Source organism: Bombus terrestris, chromosome 6 (genome assembly GCF_910591885.1).
Source record: "Bombus terrestris chromosome 6, iyBomTerr1.2, whole genome shotgun sequence".
Lineage (NCBI taxonomy): Eukaryota > Metazoa > Arthropoda > Insecta > Hymenoptera > Apidae > Bombus > Bombus terrestris.
In genome coordinates, this window is record NC_063274.1 from 13,209,138 (window position 1) to 13,236,351 (window position 27,214).

Here is a 27,214-nt window from a genome sequence, read left to right on the forward strand (position 1 = left end):
GTAGATATATAATAAATAAGAAATGTAAGAAACAAAGAAATGTTTATATATTATGATATACCGTTTTTATTATTACACTGAGGAGTGTTACAATAATTCTAAAGACTATATTGACATTAACATATATATGTTACAGTTGCCTAATGTTTTAGCTCGACAAATTAGCTGTATACAAAACAAACAGTATTGCTGTAATTTATGATTTCCAAAATATCTAAATATAAATAAACTTTGTACTTGATAATAAACACTTCCAAGCAGTGAATTTCAAATAAAAGTGCTTATAAAATATTTGTGTCAAATAATTAAAGTATTACATTATGTTTCATTTCCTATTTCATTAAATTTATATCATCCGTTTACCTTCAAATTAGTGTTTCTCTTAAGTGTTATTGTTCTGTATAGCAAATCTATATAGCATTAAGTACTAAGCATTAAGTATCTAAATAGCATTAAGTACTTTATGCACAATATAAAATGTAAATAAATTACTCTTAAATTAATATCTATACAGTATATCAAGCGTTACAAAGATTTACATTTCAATTCCTACATGTTATTCATTTAATACTATTTAGGTAATAAACTGGAAATGTAAAGCCATTTCATAAAATTATATGTTTAGTTACCTGTATTACTTGACATTTTTCAGTAACGCTTTATAACAACTTGTATAATCAAAATCTTTTATGCATTTTACAAGAAAAAATATTACCTATTCACCATCAAATTTGTGTTTGACGACATCGAATTTAAATGACCAGAAATATGCAATTAATAAATAATTTCAACATACACACACACATATATATATAAAAAATATATAATATGATTAAATAAAATATATTTATTATTTTTAGACTTTCGAACAAAAAACAAAATTTGTCAACTTTGTCATTATTAACTAAACATTTTAATGAAACTATGATTATCCTTATAGGTAATCACCCACAATTCGTTTTTTTTTATCCTATTCTATTTCAGAAGCAACCTATTCAATTCTCATTAAAATATGCAAATTAGGAATGCCATTATGTCATTGCATATTAAGTTACACATAGGAATCAAGAGAATAAAATATCTCTTATACATTACACTTAATAAAATATTTTTCTTCTGCCCAATTTTAAAAATTCCTCTAAAAAAAGGGAAATAAATTTTAAATCAAAATATAACTATAAATACAAAAAGCTAAATATTAGTGTTCATTTAATATCAGAAAATTTAAGAAATTACCTCTACAAAGTCATCTGTTCTCCTAACATTGGCAGGATAATAATCAACAATTAAAGGGCGTGGTCTTTGACCAATACCAGATGGTTGTTGTAATCCACATGTCTGTTCTTCATTTGTAATTACACTTACTAAAGTGCTCACTACCTTTTCGTCAAGTTGCGACATTGCTTTATTCGGCGTTTTCATACGTCTCAAGAACAACGCATTCCATTTTTGTCTTAAATGTAAAAAGAATCTAGCAGTTTCTGGATCGAGTTTAAATACTACCCAATCGTCGAGTTTAAAAATCGTTCCTTCATTACTTTCATCAACTTCAGAATCTGATTCACTCTCTGGTACAGCTATAAATAAAAAATCATGACATTAAAATATATTAATAAAATGTACTATATTAAATAGTCAGATACCACATACACTCAGCTTCATAAATTACGTCTACGGACAATCTTGATGGTCCACAGAACAAAGCTACTGTCAATGGATTGATCAAAGTAACCATTTTAACATGACAAAATCGTCCTGTACGACTCATTTCTTCATAAAGTAACCAATCACAGGGCAAAGCTTCTACATTAGCTGCATATGTTTGAGTGGATGTCATCCTTGGTGATTTTGGACAATCTCTTAAAGTTGATGATGGATGAAAAAATACTTTCACTTCTTTCCTACAAAATTAACAATCAAAAATGTAAATAAATACTATATTATATAAAAATATAATACTGAAAAAATTAAAGAAGCAACGTACTGTGTTCTTAGTTGCAAATGCTCTCTGTCTAGCCTTATTAGGTTCGGATATAAACCAGCAGTCAGAGCTGCTTTCACTACGGCCCAATTTTCAGAATTAGAATTCAAGTCTCTAATGTCTCCTGGCCCTCTTGCTCTAACAAATCCAGATGCACGAAGCTGACCAAGCAGTTGTGTACGCATTCCAACTATCATCTCCATTACAGCAGCCGAAATAAAATTTTGTTCGCAAAATGTGCGTTCTTTGCCACTTGCACGTGCATTCTGCCACCCTTGGAAAGCACGTAAAACTGCCATATGATCGGAATATGTATTAGTCGCAAATCTCTTACGAGCCGCAGTTGCAGCTCTCTTTTGTGATGGTTGCAGGGGTAATACGAAGGGATCTCTGAAAATCGTTTTTCAAAATAATATTGAGTTATTTAACATATACTTAAAAGTCTAAATCCTTACTTACTTATATGCTAAACTACATACAATAGTCAAGACAGGATCTAAGCATTTTAAAACCACAGCATACAATAACATTTTTCCAAGTCTTGGTTCAACTGGTAAATCAAGCAAATGACTTCCTAATTCAGTGAGATCTTCCCACGGATCTAATGCGTCGATAGTCTTCAATAATTGAACTGCATTTCTTGTTATTACATTAGAGGGTGGTTCCAATGCTCGATCTAAAAATTCTGCGATAGGTGTATTTCCTGGAGCTAAATGTTTTGTGTACAAACACAGTTCTTGTAGTGGTGATCTTAAGATTTCTGGAGTTTGATAAGGCTCCATGTTACTATATCGAACCGAAGAAAATAGCCTATAACAAATCCCTTTTCTACATCTCCCTGCTCTACCTTTACGTTGTTTTGCACAAGCTTGGGAAATCCAATTGGATTTAAGTGTACACACTCCCGATAATGCATCGAACGATTTTTCTTTAACTTTTCCTGAATCAATAACATATACGACATCATCAATTGTGATACTTGTTTCAGCGATATTTGTTGAAAGAATAATTTTCCGAGATCCCGCGGGACTTGGCTTAAATACTTTTTTTTGATCACATGTTTGCATATTTGAATGAAGTACATACAAATTATAGCGTAAACCCTTATTCATTTCCTTTTCTTCATTATTTATCTTTTCTCTCATAGTTACGATATCATCATATCCTGGTAAAAATATTAAAAGAGAACCAGGAGGCATCTTTAAGTGGATGTGCAAAATTAATTGTAAGAGGAGATCATAATTGATTTTATCATCATTAAATGTATGTTGATATACATCTAATAAAAATTTATCTTCTTCCGAAAGTGAAACATCTTTAACATGTACTTTTGTTTCATCCTGTAGTGTACAATCATAAGTTTTCATATATGCTTCTATTAACTCGGCACATTCAGCTTGATTCATATTCTTTGCCCAATCTAATGCAGTCCATTCATTGGCTGCTCGTAGGTTTAAATTTGCACCTAAATTTAAAAGCTGTTCTGTGGTATTTATACATCCTTTTCCTGCGGCAATCATAAGCGGAGTTACGAATGTCGCGGAATGTTGATAATCTACCGAAACATTTTCGGAAAGTATGAAATATAAAAGTTGTGCAAATTTATCTTCGCCTCCGCATAACCATGCTTCAGAAATACTTTTATCCATTTCTTCGGCTAGCCACGGTTCTAATTTTATTTTTTCAGGAACTGGCTCATTCTGTTGTGCTAAAATTGGAGCAGGCAATATACATCTTTCATTCATAGTATTTGATCCTGATTGTTGAGGTTTATATTGAGTCCAAGTTTCTAACATTTTATGTTGATCTTTTTTATTCATAAACTCTTTTCTCTCTGAAAGCATTTCTTTCGTCATATAACCCGTCATTTTTAGAACATCTTCTAGAAAATACGTATCAACATCATATGATCTTCCCAAGACATTTACAACTGCACATTTGTTAAAATATTTAACAAAAATGTTAACATCCAATGTGGCGCTCATAAGCACAAGTTTAAGAGATTTATGCTTTTGTATTGCATCTTTTAATGCTATTAAAAGAAAATCGCAAAACCTATCGCGTTCGTGAACTTCATCCATGATAACATGTGTGACAGTACTTAAAGCAGAATCTCCTGCCATAAGAGTTCTAAGGAGAACACCATTTGTACAGTATGTTAAAAGAGTTTTTGGGGCAACTCTACTTTCAAGCCTTATTTGATAACCGAACGTTTGACCAATTTTTTCATCTCTTTCAAATGCTACTCTTTCAGCCACTGAAACAGCTGACAATCTCCTTGGTTGAGTGCAAATAATTCTACAAGGTTGTTGCCTTTGTTGGCAATGTTCTAGAATAAATTGAGGAACTTGGGTAGTTTTACCACTACCTGTTTCCCCTCCTATTATGACTACCTGATTTGTATTTAATGCATCAAGGATATCTTCCCGAAAGCTAAATATTGGGAGTGCTTTACGATAATTTAATACATCAAAATTAGTTTTCAATTGTGGTATTTGAGGCACACTGTTATTTAATCGACCCATTGCTTTTGTATTTGTATTTACTGAAACTAAAAGTTATAGATTACAAGCTCAATTTCATGATATAATTACATATACTTTGGATATATATATCAGAGTACCATCTGTATTAGGAGGCCGTTCTCGTTCAATCGGTGGTAACAAATCCTGACATTCTTTATGGTTTAGTGGAAAAGCCTGTAATAAATTATATATACTTTGTCTTGATGCTTTTTGTAATTTTATTACAGCATCAGCTTGAACTATTGTTGATCCTTCTCTTTTGTACACAGTTAAAAAGCGATTTGTACCTTTACTGTTAAAGGAAAATTTATATTTATTTATATTCATTACCTATTACATTGAAATTGAAATATTTGAATTATTTTTAACTCACCCTCTACTTTTAGATTTTAATCCAAGTTCATGTGCTAATTTATGAATATAGGCTCTTTCTTCCGCAGTATACGAAGATGGAAATTCTAATTCTTTTTGATCATGAGTTTCCAATAATTTTTTAAGCGTTAAATTTACTGCAATTCTAGTATCCTCCCCAATAAGAGGGGCTTTCTTACTGCGGTTTCTGCGTGGCATTATATCTAATAAATATATCTGAAATATAAAATAACCAATAAATATTTTAAATCAAATCTTTTTCAATCTCCTCTTAAAATATATTGAGCAGAATCAAATTTTGTTTTATTTTAAAATGTAGTTAATTCCATAAAATTTTGAAAGAGTAAACAGTATGATATCAGTCATATGATAACGACCTTGATAAAAGCAGACAAAAATATAAATAAAATAAAATAATTATAAAATTGATGTATATAATTGCATATAACGAAGTTAGATGTGTATAATTTCATGAACTTTTTATATAAACTCACATAATTTCGATAATTCCGTTAATGTACATAAATTGTATTTAAATCCAATATGTACTTGATAAACTAATACTAATAAATACTACAACAATTTGTAAAAGTTATGTTTCATAAAAGTACATCATACTTAAGTAATGACCTTAAGTAAGTAATGACAGCGAATAATATTTACGTCCTTTTCAATTATGAACTCCCTCTACACGAGCCTAGAAAATTATTTAGAACAGTTTGTATCGATATAAACCGTATTCTACTAGATTCACGGTCGGGTCATGTTTCTATGTTACCAATCTGAACGAAATATCAACAAAGTTAACTTAGTTCAACAACAGAGCGCGTTTTGATCGTTTTTCACGAGAGATCCGCAAACAGTGAAAGCAGGCACACGGTTAAATGCTGTTCCAGTAAACAATATGGCCGGTTTAGTTTGGTGCGCGGGTTATGTCGTCTCTATCATATTTTCCGAGTGTTTATTGTGCTTTATCAAGGATTAGTTGTTTTCGGTAAGTACATATTTTATAACGAACATATACTCTTACATAGAGAAGTCGAATGATTAAGATTTACGACGAAAGGTTTTGGTACCTGATGATTGACGATCACAAGTGTGCCTTTCCGTCAATTACTGTCTGTGTTTAAAGATATCGGTGAAATCTTACAAAGATTTTCGACTCACTTCTAAAGAATTTATACACGTGTTTGTGTATCGTATATACTTTTAGATGTTGAAAATACTTCAACGACAGATAAATTATACATTTTAAAAAATTTCAACACGGATAAGAATGACGGTTGAGATTTTAAATCCTGCGATGCAAAACGATATCATCGAACTTTTCTTTCACCTTCGTATGGCTCTCGTATTAAACAGGCCAACCTATTGTGGATCTGTTACGTTATCTGTAAACTTGGCCAAAGTTCCAGTTTTCTATTGGCACTTTTCCTATAAGGTTTGCGATAACGATTAAACTTCCTGACAACGTAAGCGAAGCAACAGGTTTTTTGCTGAGAATCTGCCGATGACCTCCCATTTTAGTACTCACCAGCAGACTTAAACAACTCAGATCTAATCATTTTACACACATCTTGTTATCTTTTTGCACATTTGACAAATTATATATTTAAAAAGTATATATATATATATATATATGTAATAGAAAAATAATTACTTCTCGAAGTATTTAATCGTAGTGAATCTCTAAATGTTAAACGAGTAATTGAACTTGTACCATATTTCATATTGATATACAATTATTTTAAAATGTTTCGTTATATATAATAATATGTATTCTGAATAGATACTTTGAATGCAGTTATTACTCGTTAATGATGAAACGATATATTTTTTAGGATACACTGAGAGGATATGAATTTTTCAGTATTTAATATCTTCAATATGAAATTTAAATTAATTCAAAATGAAACTTAAATATGATTTGAAATTACATTGGATTGTAAATATAATTCTTCTGACGCGTATATTTAATGGCTTACTTATTTAAAATGCGATTATGTAGGAGATAGCACATGTTTTTATTACGAGAATATTATTATCTGAATCTTAAATATACGTTTACTTAAATATTTAATATCGAACTAACGTCTATAAAAATTTATGTAGTCTAGATCTCGAATGAATTATCATTGATATGTCATCGAGTATGTATATTAATTATGAAATCAGAATATGAAAATGTATTTAAAAGTACAGTAATACAATAACACATTTACATAAATAATAAAGAATATATCAAATTAAGTGTAAATATTCTGTACGCGCATGCGTACAGCATGTAGCCATGATCAAGACCCAAATTTAAGGTTCGTTGCAAAACACGCTGAATAAACCGTGTAAGATATTAACGCGAATGTCGACATCACGTGCATTACGAACAAATAAAAACGATAATCATAAGATTATCAGATTCATGTAATATCAAGTATCAATTTATTTATGCTCGATGCAATCGCTACGTCTCATAACTTTTATAATGTACAAAATTACACGTGTAATTGAAATTTATGCAATTACTTAACGATCATAAATGGAAGGAAATTGTATAAAGCATTGCAAAATAGATTTGTATTCCTACAGATTACGTTCATCATGCACATGTTACACGAATGTTTACGATTCAAGATCTATATACATCGAAATAGCGCGATCAACGCGAAACGCATCGAAACCATGGTCAATTTAATATCAGAGCTACCAGAGCCAAAATGACGAACCGATACGTAGTTTTTTCGCAGCAAATGTTCTTTTCCATAGAGATTTGAATGATTCTTCCTTTCCTTTTTTTAAAATAAATTGACGCGAGCTTATTTTTCTCTTTGACACCTTTCGTGACAGTTCTGGCGTTAATTTCGGTTACCAGCCGTTTACCTTCTTTGTTGGTTTCGCGAGAACCGAAATCTATCCCATTGCGTCAGTGTTCTTATTTCGGACGTTGCTGAAAGTCCGTGACTTGGTACATTGTTTTTCTCGGCGAGACGGATGTTTAATTCATTCAAAAATTGCCAGAGGCAAGAATTGGCACGGGGCGAGAAAGAAAGAGAAAGAAAGAGAAAGAGGATACCGAGAAGCGAAGTATAAGAAGAAAGGAAAACAATGTAAACGGTACAAGAAAAGAGAAGAGAGAGATATAGTTGACGTTCGAATTTTTTTAGGGAAAGTCCCGCGTCGTTCGTCGCTTGGGACTGAAACGCCACATTCGTTGTCGTTCATTCAGGAATTACGTAAGTTAACATCGCATCTGCTCGTTGCGCTTGTCTACTAGTTAATGCCTGGGCAAACGCTAAAGATTCCCACTGATTGGGGCCTGAAAAGGTGGCGCGGCAAAGTGCTCCGCCGTCCAACAACCGTGGTCCGTTAAATAAACGTCAGATCAAACAAACTGATAAATACGCGAACGGGCGATCTAATTGGGCCACACGTGCGAGTATACGCCTAATTTGCCACCTAAACGCCCATTCACTAGGGCCTTAAGACACTTGCAAATCAAAATAAAATCATTATGTAGTTATGCGCGACGTTTCGTGACGCATCGTCTATGGTGGTCGTATCTCATTGCAATTTAATAGTCCGCTGATCGATAAAGAAGGGAATGATGAATATGTATATAGATTTCTTTCTTTGTCTAATCGATCCTATTTGTAATCGAATAGGAACTAATTTGAATTGTATCTCGATCAACGGATAATTCGACGGAAAGTCTGTCTGTATTTTTGTCCGCTCCCCTCCCTCCTCCCGTCTAATTGCCACGAAATTAGCCGTTTCAAAGACTTAATTAACCTTGCTCCTTCACTTAGGCTTGCTTAATTAGAAGTTAATTTTTATATGTGCCCTTTCAAATCGGTAAATGAAATGTTTGATGATAGCTTCATACTTGGAATTTATTTGGAACGTTTTAGATATCGTAATCCGCAATCTGATTATTAGTATTAAACGAAGAACATGGTAAAGAGAGTAATGTTCACTTAAGTCAGAATCATTTAATAATTCATGAACGGTGCACTAATACCGTACACGAACTCCGTTGGTAATACAAAACTATTTTGAATTTACAAGTGATCGTTCGTCGTACTGTACAATGGAACACAGATCACGTCGAAATTCTTCTCATCGAATATGCTTAATTTTATTTAACATTCTCATAGCATCGGGATGCAAATGCGCAAATCTAGAGTCTAGACGTTTATCGTTGCACTCGAATCCGAAGCTTTCGTGAATTCTCAAGCTTTCGCCTACACCTGAAAATCACACCGCCCTGATCTACCATCTACGAAAGACAGAAATTTAATCAGATTATTCGATTAAGAGAACGCATTCTTAATTCTCTCGACCACAAAGTTTAGTCTTGTTCTTTTATTGGAGATTTGTTATTACATTGCTAATACAAGGGCTTCTGACTATAAGAATCTTTCACCTTCTATAAGTAAAACCATTTTCCATAGGTAACGTTTTTGCTCTTCTATAGCCTTTAACACATTGGTCGTCCAGGGTGATTCGGCTAAGTTTCCTATGGGGCCCAAATCCAACCGCCGGTACGTAGGACGTAAATAGAGCGACAAGCGGGAATCCACTGTTTATCACCTTCGATTCATTATAAAGAAAAGATTATTTAGTTCTGAAATGGAGAAAGCGATAAGCTTTCCAGCTAGAGCATACTTGTGAGATCTACATCAGTGATTTTTTCATCGCCAAAATGTTCAGTAAACAGCGTGAAAATATATTTGAAAGTGAGGAGAGTAGTGATGACGAAGTCTACAACTATTGTTCGAAGTGCCCAAAATCACCCCAAATGTGTTTGGAATGTTTTAACAAATACCATGCGATATAACATAATGTAATATTTTATTCAGAATATAAATTAATAAAAAGTATGGTATAACGTGTTTATAATATTTTCATGTTGTATATCCTATATATAATATCCTATATTTAATTAACTCGAACAAGAAGAGCGTCACCTGTACTTGGGTGACGACCCCCCATGGAAGTATACCCGTCACATAGATGTGGGTGACGTGACGAGCAACGTGTTAACCATAAGCTTTCGTAAACATTCCCTGATGGTTATCAATATCTCTGCTACGTTATATATATAATTATTTGTAAAGTCAAATGTTTAAAACTTCTCTTCTTTAACAGAAATAAACATTTGGAGTGCCAGCGTGAGATTTCTATGCGAAGCGCGAGGGTTACGTAATTTTCTCGATGCATTTCGTTCCTCATTGTTTTTCCAATGTTACCGCTTGTTATTTAAAGTATAGGTATGTTGTTGTTAAAGGTACGACTACGAAGTTTCTTTAATCATTGATAATTAATGTTACGGAATACTTAAAATGTTATATTCAGATACGAGTGGACGATGTCAGCGAAGAATTGATAGCGGACATTCGTAATTTAGGAAAACGACGATTCTGTATGGAATTCAGCCATTCTCGTTCGCTTGAAGAACTCACGAGTTGATCCTTTCTCCTATAAAGTTCGCGTCGCTCGACCTTGGATTCAGAAACGTCACATGCGTTTTCACTTGTTTGAACCTACATACGTTGTCGCGTTATGTAAATTTCTTCATGTTTCTAGATACTTTATAGTATCTACAGCTATTACCTTGGTATTTTTCCTAAATTATCCGCCAATTTAATCTCACGATGTTCGTCTATTGTTATTAACAGCCGATATCAAGAATCTTTGATCATTGTGATCGCTCGTTTTAAAACAGTATATGATTTCTTAAATTCTGATGGATTTGTGTCCGGCTTTTTTAAATCGATAAAAATACTTTTGATATACCTTGAACTAATAATAATTTCTGGTCTCTGAAATAATAATAAAGTCGATGTAATATGTAATTCATCCGTGCAATAGCACGAGATCTACAGATATGTGCACACGTATAAAATATTTTTACGCGACTGGATAGTAAGCGTGTGATAAAATATTATCGAAATATGGAGTAAGCAAACATTTCGTTAGAAAATTTTCACTATAATTTATGTTTGACTTTATGTATAATTCGTGCATTAATAGCTGCGTATTCGAGTTTATGTCTGCAAGTATCCTTATAATCTTTTTTACTCGATAGCTTAAAACTTGTCGCTTGTCGATTCGTAAATGTTATTAGTCAGTAAACTATCGTTGGTGAGGATCGACGAAACGATATATTATACGTTCTGAAATAATAATTATGTTTAAGTAATTAATAATATCTTTCCTTTGAATAATTTACGATACAAATCAAAGAGGCTAATATACGATAAAGAAAAAAAGCAAAAAAGGAAAGGATTACATTGTATTTCAACGTTTTATACATGCAGTAATTATTGGCTCACTTTTTACCGGATCTCGATCCTACGGTAATGATAGTACGTTGCGTTAACGATCGTATGGTAACCTCAGGTCACACACATCGATCCTCCTACGCGAAGCTTGTAAATAATGGAGACATACACGTGACTTATTCACAGAACATACCGATGGACTCTTCACAGTCGATTTATGCGGTCTGTCGGCAATTTCTAGCGACGAAGTCGACTCATCTTCGAGTTTCAACGGTGTTCGAGTTTGTCTATCTTTTATCTATCTTACTGTGCGCTCATTGACTATGAATTTTGCATACAATCCTATCATTATGTCATAGTTTGGTTACTTGTTCTGGAACGATTCCGTCGTTCTATATATACAGACACATGAAAGTATTCCAACACTTATAGACGCCTTTTATGAATATATTATGTGTGCTATACGAGACATTTTGAAATTTACCATTTTTATGAGATTCTAGAGACTAGACTAGGTTTGGATTAAATTACAGGATATTCGGTGCAATTATACGTTTTGATACAAGATTAATTGGAACGATACTTTTTACAATATACCTCTACAAATAAAAGTTTCGTTATTATTATTAATTTGCTTATTTGTCAAATCGATGAACTCCACAAAGCAAAAGGTAGAGAATATTGATGAAATTGTATTAATTTCTCCTAAAAGTTTCTTTCGTTTTATAAGCAGATAATAGATGCACAACATTTTTTCTTTTATACTATTTTATTGAATTATCATTCTGTTCTATTGGAACAAAATGGATTGTACGTAATTATCATTTTGTTTTATCAGAACAAAATGGATCATACATGATTCAATAAAATAATACAAAACAAAAAATGTCGCGCGTCTATTATTTTCTTATGAAACGAGATTAACGTAGATCACGGAAATACCTAGATAGTTAATTATCCATCATATTATTATGTAAACCTAAACATCCTATATAATATATAATATATATGCGATATAATATAGAGATCAGAATTATAGTGATCTTTATTTAGATAGATTATTTATTTACAGTGATTGAAACAGAACTACGACTGTTTAATTAGAGCTATTTCTCGATGTAGTAATGTGATACAACCGAATCAACTGAATTTGTACAACTACACAACTTACAACTTATAACCAACTCCAACTCGCAGCAACTCGATAATTTATGAGTAACGATTAACCTGCTGCTTACTTGTAACTGTAAATAGTTGCAACTTAGTCTTAACTGACCAAAACGTCCTTTTATGCATCTTATTGTCCTAAAGAGCCACGGGCATATGGTTCATCGAGATTTCCCATCCTTCCTGAATCGTCAGCATTTTCATTCTTTTCTGCCTGTAGTTCATCGGAATTTTCTCAATGGTCTTTCCACGATACTACAATAATATTCTACGTAACTATTAAGTCATTCCATAAGTTCGTGCCGTTTTTCGAGTGGTTATATATGTTAAGATTGTTTACATACCTTTCAATTTCATGAAAAAATGTAATCCCCCTCTCGTTGTACAAATTCTTCCCATTTTTCATTACTCCGTCTCGATAAAAGTTCTCTTGTTTTTCTTTAAAATATGAAATGTATACACAAAGGTCGGCACGAACTTATGGGATGACCTAATATATTTGAGTCTTACCACGTATCTAATGCAGTAATTCAAGTTGTATACTAATTTTTTGCTAAATATATGTTTGCAATGAACATCTCGTAATTTCTCTATACATTTTTAGGCTGGTTTCATGTTTGACGAATATGATCGTGACATTCGTGTATCATCGCAGTGCTAGTGAAATTCCAAAATGTTTTCTATAACATACACAGTATGGACGTAGAAGCTTTCTATGGTAAATGTTGAAATACTTTCGTGACCCAGTGTATACTAGTTTCATGAATGAACAAAGGTTTTTAGCGAACGTTTAAACTATGAATACTTGTTACCAAGATATCGGAAGACTTGACTTTTTGCTAACAAATGTGACTTGTATTCTTTCAAGGAATTCTTATTATTCTGTAAATTATGTATTGTCACGAACGTTTCGCGTTGAAATGAAGGAAGATCAGTCGAAGTCAGTCGTTTCTCGGTACTACGTGTTAACGAATAATTTTTACGCGAAATTCTATTTTCATATTACAAAATTTTACATAAGAACCCGATAGATATTTTGATAAAAGTATCTTTTCTTTTCTTAAATTTCGTAATTTTTAATTCGTACAATGTTCTCCGATTTAAGGTGAGATTAGAGTGAAAAATGCACGGCCAGCCAAAGTTTTGGATGGACGTGACGAATGTGTTCGCGGAATGTAGTTTGCCTGGATTGAATGAAAGACAATCAGTGGCAGGAAGATATGCAAATTGAGGTAAGGCAACTTGTCATTACTTTCTCTAAAAGTTTATATGCGTAATACATATGTAGGTACTCGTGATGGAATATTTCGAGGTAAAACAACTCACCTACGAGATTATTTAACGCGGAACATACGTAAAACGATATTTGTTTGATAACTAAATAACAGGAAATTAATATAATATTTGAAACTTATCACAGGGATATATATTTCGTTAACATTCCCGCTTAATTTATGTTCATATAGAAATTCCATAGTATTTACTTCGTATCGATAGTAATTCCACGCCAATATTTATACAAGATTAACGAGCTATTAAGCTTTGCTAAAGATTGACAATTACGGCAAACTGCGGAGGAATTGATCAATCGCGATGTAATTCCTGTGGAGAACCAGTAATTCAGGTTTAAAATGATATTGCTGTGATTACGCGGCTATTCGCGTTGCAAAATTATTTACTGCTAGTGACTTTTCTAATCGAGATCGTCTTTTAGTTAGAATAGTTTTCAGCAATAGTTATATGAAAACATCATGCGTGTGATCTATCCACCAATCACTAAAGGGAATTTCTCGTTGATATTGTCGTGTTTTTATTTTCTACGCGCAAATAGACAAAAATTAGGATCTCGTGAACCATACGAGTAGTTCAGGAGTAAATGCACATTTTAAGTAATTAGTAAGCAATGTTGGAGTTGTATCGAAGGAGAAAGTGCTACACCATGACCCCGCCTAATGAAATCGGGTTGTGGCTATTTTTCAACTCTCTTATCGAATGAACGAAACAGAAAAAGATGGGAGCAGGAAGGAAAATAGATTAAAAGCGTCGATGTAACGAGTGTGAAGTCATTGGTAATTGGAATGCAGATAAACTGGTAGCTTATCCGCATATTTGTACATATAATCAGGCTGATTACACGCGATTCATTCTTTCGCCGGGTGTTTAATTTTTTTGACAGTATACACTGTACTTAAACACATAATGAACGGAAAAATAAATATTTTTGATTTTAACGCAGTAATATCTCGTTATATTCAATACGATTAATATCTGTTCACAAAATATTTGAAATATTTACATAAATAATATTAAACTAAAGACAACAAATCTTTCGTTCGTCGTGACATTATTAGACATATTGTTATTATATATTATTATATGTTATATAGTGATACGTATATTGTATATTATATTTAATTGTATATCGTTAGCAATCATTTTCAGTAAATCGATATTCATTCGTTATATTATTAATAAATATTCAGAGATAATTTATAGTGATTTATACAATACTGCCTTTTGAAGTCACTGTAAAAGTTTCCGCACAACTTTTTCAATTATTGTATTAACAAGGCATCGTTGACTGGCGTAGGTTTATTCAGTTTCTTATGATTAACTGACGACTAGCCTTGACCATCGTCAAAAGGCCAACCAAAGAAGAAACGTTATGTCCCTCACAGTTAACTCCCTACATTTTTCATTCGGCCACCGATACATATTGGCATGAAATGTTAACTTATATTTTCACCTTGAAATGTTTTACATAGCCTAATAATTATCGTTGTTTCCATATTAAATCAAGCGGTCAGCTTCCCATTGTATGCCGATTTGTTACGTAATGGCCAATTACGCAACCAGCATATTTCAATTTTTGACAGGTTACCATTATGCACTGTGAAAGAGTAATTACTCTTTGTTATTTAAATGGCTCTATTTCATTGTGAGACACTTGGCGTATTCTTCTTTGTGTATAGTTAAGTATGAGAAACTTGATATCGATACACGAGATTCTTCTTCATTAGAATTTTATCGAAGGTGTATTTTTCCAAAATTGAATATCTTCTCGAAGAAACTTGCAAACAATCGAAGGAACAACTAATCCATTCGATCGATATACTTTCCTGTAAGCCTGTATTACAATGTAACCATCTGACCTATAAACCATAACTTTCAACCTACGAGGAATCTTATACTTCACATGCCGCTGAACTTGTTAAGAACAATTACCTACACGCACACAGTTTTAGCGATGGAAATGTTACATTAATCACCTTCAAATAGAAGTCAAGTACTAAAGTCAAATATATGGCTTTCTTCAATACTTTTACGTAGCCGTATCAAGAAACACCAAACGCGAACTGTGCTTGATGAATTTGTTGCGATTTTTATTTTTATGATACCATATGGAAGTTGTATCTTTTACTGATAGTTTAAACGAATTAAACATTATTTTCGGCAAAAAGAGATTTCGAACGCGTCTTTCGAATTTTTATATTCTCATCTCGTATTCATTTCAATAAAAGACGCCTATAATAAAAGGAATCTTTGATATAAAATTAAATCGTGAAATCATCGACGACGGTTCTTTTATACTACGTAACCAAGAATGTTTTGTAGTTTCCTTTTTATGATGGAAGAGAACCGCGTACAAAAATATAGAAAAATATTTTATTTGCCATAATCGTTTGCCAAACTGTTTACTAAAATTATCCCGATGAATGCTTTTTCTACATTTTTTCCGTTTTTCTCTTCTTTTATAAAAAAACGATACAACTTTCTCGATTATACAATATTTTCCTCAAGCGTAAGAAATTCTTTATCGACAGAAAATCCCACGAATTATCTAAATGTAGCTGGAAAATGACAAAGCGCGTGATGTGATTAATTGCGAGCCAACTGAATGGTCGTATTTCATCTGCTGATCTAATGAATATTTAATTTTAAATAAAACGTTTCGTAACAAGTGTACAAAGGGCAAAACAAGAGTCACTTCTTGAGCAAATACGACGATTTGATTGGATGTAGTACGCGACGATAACGTTTGAGAAATAGCAGGAACAAGACGCAATTGACAATATGATTTCCATTTGACACGATCGAATTGCTTGCGAGTAATTTCCTCGGCCGTGAGAATCATAGGACGAAATGGAGGAAGAGAGAAGCACGTTTTATGGTTTAAAGTTTATGCAATTTTAATAGGGTACCGATAGATACCGATCCGTTGAAACATTTAATGTCCGCTGTTCATTGGAATCGGAACTTTACAGGTGCGACGCAATCATGACATAAAGCAAGGTTGAATAGTATAACGAGACATTGTGACGTCTATTTGGACGGCATATAGGACGAGCATAAACGCCTACAAGGACGTTCGTAAAACAAAAATATGAAAATTACCAGTGATCCTATGATTCGACGATTGTCATATGTAACTTTGTTACGAGTTCGATTTTCCATGTAATTTTTTTTCATCTATAAATAATTCATTATCAAAGCGTTGAATCATCAATCGGTTTGGCATAGGGATCGCAATGCTTCGGGTTACATCTAAATACTAATATTCAGCTATGTTATGAAATGAATTCTCTACGTGTTATACGTCGAGTCAAATGTCCTAAACACGGCAGTATTTGTTGAATCTTAATCGACTGGTATGGTTGAGTCATATGTTGTAATCAATATAGTTTGAATTAGATGTATTTCCGTATGATTAAATACACCTTTGGAGTATTTAACTGCATAAAGTACAAATTTTCTGTCGTGATTAAATAACGAAAATAATTAAATTGTTTTATAATAACAAATGACGTAAGGATAATCCTGTCGAGTGTTAGATTATAATTCTTGATAAAGAAAATATTTTTCACTTTTTCATTCTCCTATTTGTTTTTGTTTTGTTTTTTTTCTTCACAACCATTCTTCACGAAGAATTCGCGAAACTCAAATATATATTTACCATTTGAATTTCTTCTTACGGTCGAAACAATAAACGTTTCCGAGAAACGTTTTTGGTAAAATGAAATCAGTTTATTTGATACGGTTGTTTGTTCGGTTACGCGTATTGTGTGCGCTCTGTAACTAAGTGAAACGTTAGGTATCGCTATTTGTAAACCTTCGAGATAGTGCAACGAGAATTGATTCGAGGGAACGAGTTGACAGTGTTTAATTCTCGCCTCTCTCGTTGCATCTCGTCAAATCGGTTGAACGTCCGACCCTCTTGTTGCCCTCTGTTGGCGGCAAACCAGACACGTTTCGCGCCTTTCTGTAAAATGTTTAAAAATAATAACGGAGGGGCCAGGAAATAAAAACTCAAAATTACTTGAATTCCACGAATATTCCCGGCTTTTTCCAGATATTTGTTCCGTTGCCGTTATTTTGCATATTTGCCATTTGGTATTTGATGTTCTTTTTTCTTATGATTTATTTGTAAAATTTTTGAATAGAAGAGATAAGTATAAAGATGAAGATAGATAGTCATGATACGTTATAGCTATGTATAAGAAAATTACAGAAAGCAACAATGAATAAAGTATCTCTCTTATTAAATCATGTTTAATGCTTTGAAGATAAAAATACTTCCTTCTCTTGTAATATCAACTTCCTACGCCTCTTTCTGCCCTTTCGAACATTATCACACTCGAACTACTCCTGAAATGTCATAATTTTAAACACCAAAATCACAGAGCTGGTATAAATAACTTCCACGGAATATCGTCGTATCATTAACGCCCTGACGAAACATTTAAAATCGTAATCGACAGAGAAATAAGCAGAAGAAGGTCAAGATAAAATGACGATTTTAAAAAAGGAAAGGAGAGGGGAAAAAGGAAGAACGGGTTTGCGGTTTGACGTAAAACTTGCTGATCTACATCACTCGCAGGCCTGCAAGGAAGTGGCGCGATACTATTATTCTTCTCGGGTTATTTTTACGCTTTCGGATCCAGGAAAATGTATACCTAGCGAGGATCGATCAGGTTCACTTCCTCCTTTTCCATTAACCTACCAACGCCTCCGTGAAAATCGACAGGGAAAACAACGATGTTTAACCGTGCCACGTTCTATGGAACGACAGATTCAAATCCATTAAATTACAAAACACGTCTATCGATAAACTGTTTATGATAATGAGGATCAATGCAAAAGTTATTAGTAATGATCGGTTCTCTCTGTCGTATGTTGGTTTTTTCCTCTTTCTTTTATCAGTTTTCTCTAACACTTGCAACGCAGCATACTGCTCCGCATTCATCATAGTTTGTTTACAGAAAATCAACTGACATCATTCGCCCGACTAATTGATTAATAAACTATATTTGCTATGATTTACATGAGATAGCTGCTCTCGAATACAGACAGAGCATTGCATAATCGCGCGGCTATGTCGTTTCTACGACACTATTTCCTCACCTTATCCCGTTACTTTTCGGTGCTTGCGTACTAACGATCAGAAGCCATGAGCTAGATTATATCATTGTAACTCGTGTATCAAACGTGTGTTGTTTCGAATCGTACGTGAGTAGCGATAAGACGTCGATAATCGAGACTTTGATTCACAGTTGCATATATAGGTAAACGTACGTATACTCGAGAGAATACATCCGGTTGTTATTTATGCACTTCGGTATTCTGTATGGCTGCTGTGATACCGAAATGCAAGATGTGAATGATTTACTGTCTCCAACTTTTGCAGACAGACTTTTCTCTTGAAAATGGATATAATAAACTGCGTATATTTGTGCAGTTGTAGGAGATTTAAAAACGCAGAAATACGCGGAATGAATATGGTGTTGAGAAATCTTAACTAGGTGGTAGATAGATCAGTCAGGTTGCAACTGACTTTATTAACGCTCAAGGTGCAGGTAGATTTAAAGATGCAGAGTAATGTTATGTTTAGTTGATTTATTTGCACTGTTGTATTACAAGAAGAGTATGATTGTGTAGTGAAGATTGTTTGAAAATTGGTTTAAGATCCCTGAAGAAGCCTCGCCTGGCTCTTATATATACTAGCTCTCCGTCCTGGGATTTTCCTTCTCATAATGGTTTTATGGGGTGAGAATCTATTCCTTTCATTCTTCTCCGGTGTTGCTGAATGATACTAGATGTTTACTTTAGAGCGGCCCCATCGATCGCTTAGGGTGTTAGTTAGCCTCTTGATAAGATCCGCATCGTAAAGTTTACAACTTGGGAGGAGGAACTTCGAACTTTTTTAAAAAGGGCAGATGTGCTGCCCAAGTCATGAACTAAAAGTCACCCAAAATCCTGAACATATAGTATGTAAGATTTTCAAAGTAGAAGCTATAATATTTATGGATTTGTTTAATCCGGATGTCGTTGATCTGATAGATACGTGTAAAATTGAATTCTAAATAATTTTAAGTGAATAATTGTTCGTTCTTTATGTTTAAGTGTGATCTATATATATCATAAATACATCTGATTGTGTTTTATATTGTTAGTACAAATGTATAGATTTTAGTACAATTAAAGACCTTTTATATATATTTATATAGTCCTTTTGCAAAAGTAAGCGCTGCAGCGTAAATTTCAAGTTACTGTATCTCCTATACTTGCAGGAATTTTTACTTCGCGCTTTTTTATTGCGACTTCCGCAGTTAATTCTATTCAGAAAAATATCAGATTGCATAAATATTTACAGTCCAGTAATGATATAGCAGTACTAGTAGTGAAACACTAGATATGAAAATGGATGGGTTAAATGGGATATTAGTGTTATCGGATGTTATTAAGGAAATTCATTCCTTGTGTTATTACTACTAATAGTTATTAAATAGTTACTAAACAGGCTGAATATGCTCATTTCAAAACAATATTTCATACACACCAATTCAATATGTAATTCTTAATGCTCGTGTATTTACTCGAAACTATATTCGTGTGAACAGTGGACATTGAACAACTGTATTTATAGAAAGAAACAGCTGAAATAATCGTATTTATATTACAGATCTTATTAAACACAAATTAGTAGTCAGTGATTGGAAAAAGTATAATAGACAGGTATATAAATCATGCTTCAACCGAAGCCGATTGAAGTTTAGCTATCAATTAGCTCTCCTTAAAGCACTAAGACGTTACATAAGATCGATCCACCGATTTCTTGCTAGATAAGAAATAAAATTCTTCCTGTAAGTACTCACGTAGGCATGTTGTCCGACCAGCAACCTTCTGCCAGCAGAAGGTTGATTGTACATGTTTCCGTTACTCTATCTTTATTGAACATTTGGTAAAGTTTATACAAATGTGCATCTATTTAACTGATAAATTAATCTACTTAAAGCAATAAATTTTAAGGGAACAGATTTTTGTACAGATTTCTTACTTCCATGAAAAATAAAATTGGACCAAACGACTTATTTTTTTTATTTTTTTATTTTTTTATTTTATTTTATTTTTTTTTGAGAAATTAGAAGAGTTAGTTTACTAAGTAACGTGTAGAAATTCATCTCATTCTCAATAATTTTTATTACATCAAAGATTATTTAATTAAATTACATCAAGATAGAAAACATATTGCTACATACAAACATTCTTCAATCATCAGTAATAACAAGAGTAAATAATCAACAGGAGTTTAAATTACGTTTGAAACTAAGTTAAACATGTAGGATAACATTTTTTTATAAGATACTTTATTTTCGAGAAAAATACATTTGAAGATGTATCATACGTACACGTGTACACACTGGACCAGTTTGTTAATGTGCTTAAACGTTATTTCTTTACAAATGAGACCTTCGACAGAAAAACATTAGTTTATATTTTTTATTTATTTCCGTATGTATAATAAGCTCCTGCTGGTTGTGTTACCATATCTGATCTATACTTAGCCAAGTTAAAGTCTACTTGACAAATTTTCAATCTCGACGAAGGGAAAAAATTTGATTCTATATTTTCGACGTATTTTTTCACGTAGAATCATCCCCTGCCCGATTCTACTACGATTACCGCTCCACCCTGTGTTGGGGTATTATTTCACTACTTAACGTAATATTCGTGTTTGTTCGATTTTTATTTCGAACAGGAATTACTATTGCGATGTATGTAAAATATGCCTGGATTGCATTGTATCGTTTCAATGAATGCTGACAAAGCGAATAAAGGTAAGCAGACCCAAGTCGCTTCGCATTTTGATATTAACAAGATATTTCATTAGAACTTTCTTATCTGGCAAATGTATTCGTAGAAAGGAAGAAACCCGATAAATAAAAAAAAATCGCTGATTTGTTATCAACCCGTAGATATAGAGTTTCTAATAAAGCAATTCGTCGTCGCTTTTATTCCATAATAATACGGTTATCGAACATATCTACGCTCTCTACATTTGCACTTTGACGACCATTAAAGTTTATTGACTGCCCTTTCGAGCATTTACATTTTGTTAAATATTTACGCGTACGCTGCAGGTGAAAAATGAAACTTTGTTACAACATTGAAGGATTTGCTATTGCTGCATGCTCGTAGAGCGCAGTCGTAGTATCTATATGGATTATAAATTTTGAATGATGGTAATTATAATTAGACTGCAGATTTCTATGCAAATTCATATTTTTGCATAAAAATTTGGAAACTCCGTAGCCGAAGCTCAAAATTGTTTTGCCTTTCGAATATCATAGCAATATCATTATACTTCGGATATTTTATACACTTTCTCGTATCATGTGCATTCGAGCACTAATTTTGCACTTCTTAATTTTCTATGCTTAAATGCGTAAAAATCTTATAAACCCATAAAAAGAAACTTCTTTTTGGATACGTATTTTTCCTGCGAAATTGATTGGAAATTAATTATTTATATCAAGTGCAAATTAATATTATCACAATATAGTAAATTATAAATTGTTAAAACAATTATTTCAAATAACGTTCAAATTATTTCAAATAAAAAATAGTCACTTTGAGAATTTTATCTTAATTGCGCCTATATTTGATGAAAAATGGATTATAAACTTACGATTGTATGATTACAAATTTGATTCGACTCGAATGCAGATTATCTTGATATATTTTGATAAATTGAATATAAATTAATGTTATGCGGTTACGTTATCATTATCGCCAGGTTGGAATACATTATGTCGCATATTTCGTGTCGATTGAAAGTAAGAATAGCCTTTCTAGCTGGTTGGAAATATCGATCAATTAAGAGAGAATGTTGCCTACAATTTTATGACACGTAGACGTGTATGGAACGACTTCTAAATATTTAATTTGTAAATAACATTATGTACGTTAATTTTGATAACACGTGTGATATATTGTCTCTGAATGACTTTAACATCTTCAACAGTATAATAAATGTAAATTCGTGGTCGCAATTCAAAGTTCCTTAGAATCGTGTACGATCCAAAGTTATACGTTTCGCGTTAACTAAATTTTTTCCTGATAGACTAATTGTAAAAGAGTTTCTTTCATATCTTTGTGCTCATCTTGTAATTTTTACCAAATACGAACATATTCAAGGTAAAACGTTTTCCTATCTATTAAAAGTTTCACTGAAATTCGTTAATGAACTTTTTATTGTAATAAATTATAATATACTTATTAACGAAATTTATTTGGTGCTCTGATATGAAGAGCTTTTAATTACTGTTCACTGAAGAGCTTCTTACTACTCAAATGGTTAAAAATACTATTATCGAATAGCAATATTTTCGCGACTAGATGATAACCGTTAAAAATGTCTATCAGAGGTATTATGTACATTTGTTTCGCATCGTCATATGCTGTTGCACTTATAAAATCGTTGAATGTACAATACTTTTAGGAATTCTTATCGTTCTATTCTCCTTTCGGGGTCGACTTATCTTATCGGTAAGCGTCGTACTTTCAACGATTCTTCGTAAATATCACGGAGAATCTCTACCTGACGTAAAAAATACGCTCTATTGTTTACGTATAAAATTGGATGACTTCGATCGTGAACAGATTTTATCTGATTACGTAAATTCAGTTCGTTTCTTCTTATGTAATTAATTCGTAATGCAATAATAATTAAATCATTCGACAATCGGCAATTAAACATTCTCGGCCGTTTGATAAACAATCATAGGTTGCACATACTCCGTAATTTGAAAAATGACGCGTATCTATTGTTTCTGGGTAAGTTGGAGGGATTATGTATCGTTCTGATATCACGTAACGCTCCATTTTCACATTCTTAGCGTAACATTCCTTAATTTAGACACATACATTTAACTGTCGAGCAATTATTATATCACTATTATGCATTGCACTAGAGTCGTACTAATTATACTATTTCATACTGATCTCATATAGCGATCTTTTGCAGATACTGTTATACGATAGAACTTAATATTACTTAGTAAAACTTGACGTATTTTGCAAGTAATCAGTAGCGTGTACTAATACATTGTTTTACACAACAGTAAAAAATTTTGGTAATAAAGTAAATGGAACTTTCCATGTAACACATATTTTACAAACTGAAAGTCATCGTTGCGAGTCAGCAATAAAGTAATAAACCTTCAATATTTACTCGCTGTTTAATGTTAGCTACAATTGGATTGATAATAACTAAAAAAACTTATATTTCTTTATCGTAAGTCTTTCTTCAGAAAGGTTTTCAATTGTAAAAGAGAAGATTTACAACTTGCCAATTCACCAATGTTATTAATTGGTAAATTATCATGTAAGATGGCTTTAATTTTTTACCTTTTAATCGAAGTTATGCTGTGTAGACTCTTATGAAACGGCGGCTAAATATTTTATGATAAAGAAGAACAAGGATAGCACAAAGAAACTAATGAAGCTTCGGTTTTTTCACTTTTTAAATTAACAAAGAAGAAAATTATATTTTTTAATGACCGTATAACATGCTGACCAATGGCCATCGTGCGCGCGACTCTGCTTTTATTTTACAATCTGACGTTGGCGAATCGAATAAAACCTTATGATGTCATGTTGATTTTCTTATCAGCCTCTTGCGGTATCCCATAACAGATTGCAGTGGGAAAATCCTGAGTGGGAGTTCTACGCCGCTATATTTACACTAGAATATGATATCGCTTCCCCTTGAAATATTTCGATTCCATGAATTTCTTTCCTGGTCGAACGTGATACGGATCGCTTTATTTGCGAGGCAGATTCGTCGTTAATACAAGAATTTACGGGCTCGGGAACGACAATCGCGCGATAGGTAAATGATCGGCGGAAAATAAGAGGATTTACGGTGGCGCGAGATTTAAAAGCTTTGCGTGCGTAGTCAGGTCTGTTTCCCAATGACGCCCCGCGTTCTTTAATTTCGTGCAGTAGTAAACGTCCATTCAAATCAGGCAACCATGCGCTCGTTTCGTACTTTACGCGTATCATTAATCTCTTACGTTCGGGTTGATTGAAAAAACATCTACGTACGTCTATCTGGCGAATGCGGTTTCGCATAGAGAATAAATAACTTTAACTTGTGAAGAGAAATTAATTTAAATATATTGTTTTTCTTTGTAGAATTCTATAGCTAAAACTGATTAATTGTACACTTCTATAACGTTGTAATAAATATAATGCTATAACGCTTTTATTATATTACATTATATTATGGTATACAGTACGCTATGTTCTAGAACGAATTGGTTCTTGAATTACGTTCGTTATAGCATCTGTTCGTTGTAGCTTACATTAAAACATATATATTTAGAAGTAACTCGTTCCAGGTCCATAGTTGAAAGCAAGGTACAACGGTTTGAATAATCGTAAAACGTAATATAAATTAAAAAATAAGTGATGAGAGCGATATGAAACTTATTTATTTAATTGAAATCATAAATTGACGAGGCAAATATGTTTGTTAGCCTTCTTCAACAATCGTTATCGTTCCGTAAACAAACCGCCGTACCTTTTCACTATGACATTCGATTATTCGTTCGTCCTGGACTGCGTTAGTTTGTACTGTTATTCACGAATTTTTACGCTACTTAGTTGTCTTCTATCTACCGAACGAGAGAAAGAGAAATTCAAACAAATTTGTGTCGTCAGTCAATGTTTATTCTTTACCATAATAATCGTCGGAGTGGCCGATATTTTTTCGCGTTTGTTATAACATTCTGATTTTACTTATAAAAATTATTCGCTGTCTCGGTGTAATTAATCAATTATCTCAGATTAACGTAGTGGAAATCGTTTAACTAAATTGGAAAGCTGAGATTATGTGGTGGAGTAAGTTAAAAATTTGGGGATATGAGTTGGTTTGTGACTTCTAATCCTTAGAAGAAATATTTGTTTAATCCGATGGTAAATCAATTTACCATATGATCCTGTGTCGTAGCATGTTTTTTTAAGCTCAAAAGATACACTAAATTTTGTTGTAACAATAAAACAGCATCGTATGAAAAATGGCAGTGGACTGATTTACGCCACTATAGTTTCCAGTTTGTCGATGTATAATAATAACTGGTGTGCGCTATTTAATAATTTGGTATTACTAATGCTCGTAATGGAAATCTTCTTTGAAAATCCGTTAATTCTATTTAGTAATTCCAGTGAGCAGAGATTTCTGGGAAACTAGGTGCATTTTTCTGCCTTTCTTATCGTCACGACGATAATCTTTTACGACTGTAGGTCTAATAGAGAAACACGGGATGAGGTCACGCTTAGATCGAATAAACAGGGGCTAAGTTAAATGGAACAGTATCTATGATTGCCTGCCGCACCCTTTTCTATCTCCGGCCCTACCCTTTTGGTCACCATAGGGGGCTGCTCCGGTTACAACAATACTCAGTTACGTCTTCGATATTGTCACTCAACGACTCAACCCTTCTCATAGTTTTATATCGAATTAGACTCGATTCTTCATAGAAACGATTCTTTTACTCGATGTTGACAGGACGCTCATTTATTAAATTAAGAAATCTAGATAATTTATTTAAAATTGTTACGTATATCATTCAGATTCTTGTCGATTGTTCAAGAAAGTGTATTAGATAAATAAATCTCAATTTTAGGATTAACTGGAGAAAATACGATAAAGGAGGAATTTTCTATAAATACAATTAATTATTTTGTTAAATTTGTAGAAATTGAATTCGTTATTAAATTAGAAATATAACTACATATTAGCTGGCGATAAATATATTAAGAAGATTATTAGAAAAAATTCTAATTTATCCAATTAAGTCTAAAAATTAGAATTAAAATAGAGTTAAGTCATCTCATGGAGTTTACCACTTACGTGTCTGTACTTATGTGAAAATAGTTGTAGAAACAGCCAGATGAAAACTTATAGACGAAGATATAGTCTAATTTGATAATAATTTTTTTCTTCTTTATATTCACACACTGTTTACGAGACAGGACGATCAGCAGTTTACAAACATACTTCTTAAAGAGCATCTCTTGCACGTAATCTAGAAATTGATCTCTGAAGAATAATGTAGTAATCGTCAAAATCATTTCCTACTTCTACTACTCGTTATTACTAAAATAAATCTGTTACGCTAGTTCGCGGAAAATCTACTTCACGGAAGAGTCTCTCGATATGCCGAAAAGTTTCACAATCGTGTAAAAACATTATTCGACGATGAATTCAATTTTAAATCAAACTAATCAACTCGAAAAGTTATATTATTTATTACAAGATAATAAGATATTATGCAAATACCAATCGTACACTGTAAAGTGTAAAAGAACAAAGTTTCTCACAGTATTTTCCGCTTTCTCCAAAATCCGTTCGTAACCAGATCTCTCCTATATCTCTGCAATACCAAGGTTGCTATCAATAAAGCAACAAACGCGAATTGAAACGCAGCAGCTCATCGAAAACAAGCATTCAGCTGGAACCGGAACCTAGTCGTCTCTAACACCGCAAACTATCCCACTCAGGAACACAATGTCCGTTTCAATAAGGTAGCCGGTATTACTCC

General features: G+C 32.8%; 2 protein-coding genes across 4 annotated transcripts in view; one reads left to right on the plus strand and one right to left on the minus strand.

The window, feature by feature from the left end:
• Positions 1-827: 827 nt before the first annotated feature.
• On the minus strand, positions 828-5,540 carry LOC100646905 (3'-5' RNA helicase YTHDC2). Of its 2 annotated transcripts, none has more exons than XM_012309553.3 (8): positions 5,373-5,540; positions 4,880-5,094; positions 4,605-4,798; positions 2,441-4,526; positions 1,985-2,371; positions 1,651-1,901; positions 1,237-1,577; positions 828-1,138 (listed from the first exon to the last, which is right to left on the minus strand). In XM_012309553.3, the coding sequence occupies exons 2-8, from the start codon at positions 5,074-5,076 to the stop codon at positions 1,127-1,129; spliced, it is 3,468 nt and encodes a 1,155-aa protein (XP_012164943.1). In that variant the 5' UTR covers positions 5,077-5,094; positions 5,373-5,540; the 3' UTR covers positions 828-1,126. The 2 variants fall into 2 exon arrangements, with proteins under 2 accessions (XP_012164943.1, XP_003396100.1); XM_003396052.4 differs by having other exon boundaries at positions 2,441-4,532.
• Positions 5,541-5,723: 183 nt separating this feature from the next.
• LOC100647024 (phospholipid-transporting ATPase ID) overlaps positions 5,724-27,214 on the plus strand; it is a 68,955-nt gene continuing 47,464 nt past the window's right edge. The window contains exons 1-2 of one of the 2 annotated variants that reach the window (XM_048406747.1): positions 5,724-5,872; positions 13,432-13,558. The gene's annotated coding sequence lies outside the window, so the exon portion shown is untranslated. The remainder of the gene's footprint in view (positions 5,873-13,431; positions 13,559-27,214) is intronic. The other variant, XM_048406746.1, reaches the window with a different exon arrangement.

Coding starts and splice junctions, on each gene's coding strand:
- LOC100646905 (XM_003396052.4), bottom strand. CDS start 5,076: ATGCCACGCAGAAACCGCAGTAAGAAAGCCCCTCTTATTGGGGAGGAT. Junction 2,372..2,440: donor GTATGTAGTTTAGCATATAA/GTAAGTAAGGAT, acceptor AACGATTTTCAG/AGATCCCTTCGTATTACCCC. Junction 1,902..1,984: donor CATTTGCAACTAAGAACACA/GTACGTTGCTTC, acceptor TTAATTTTGTAG/GAAAGAAGTGAAAGTATTTT.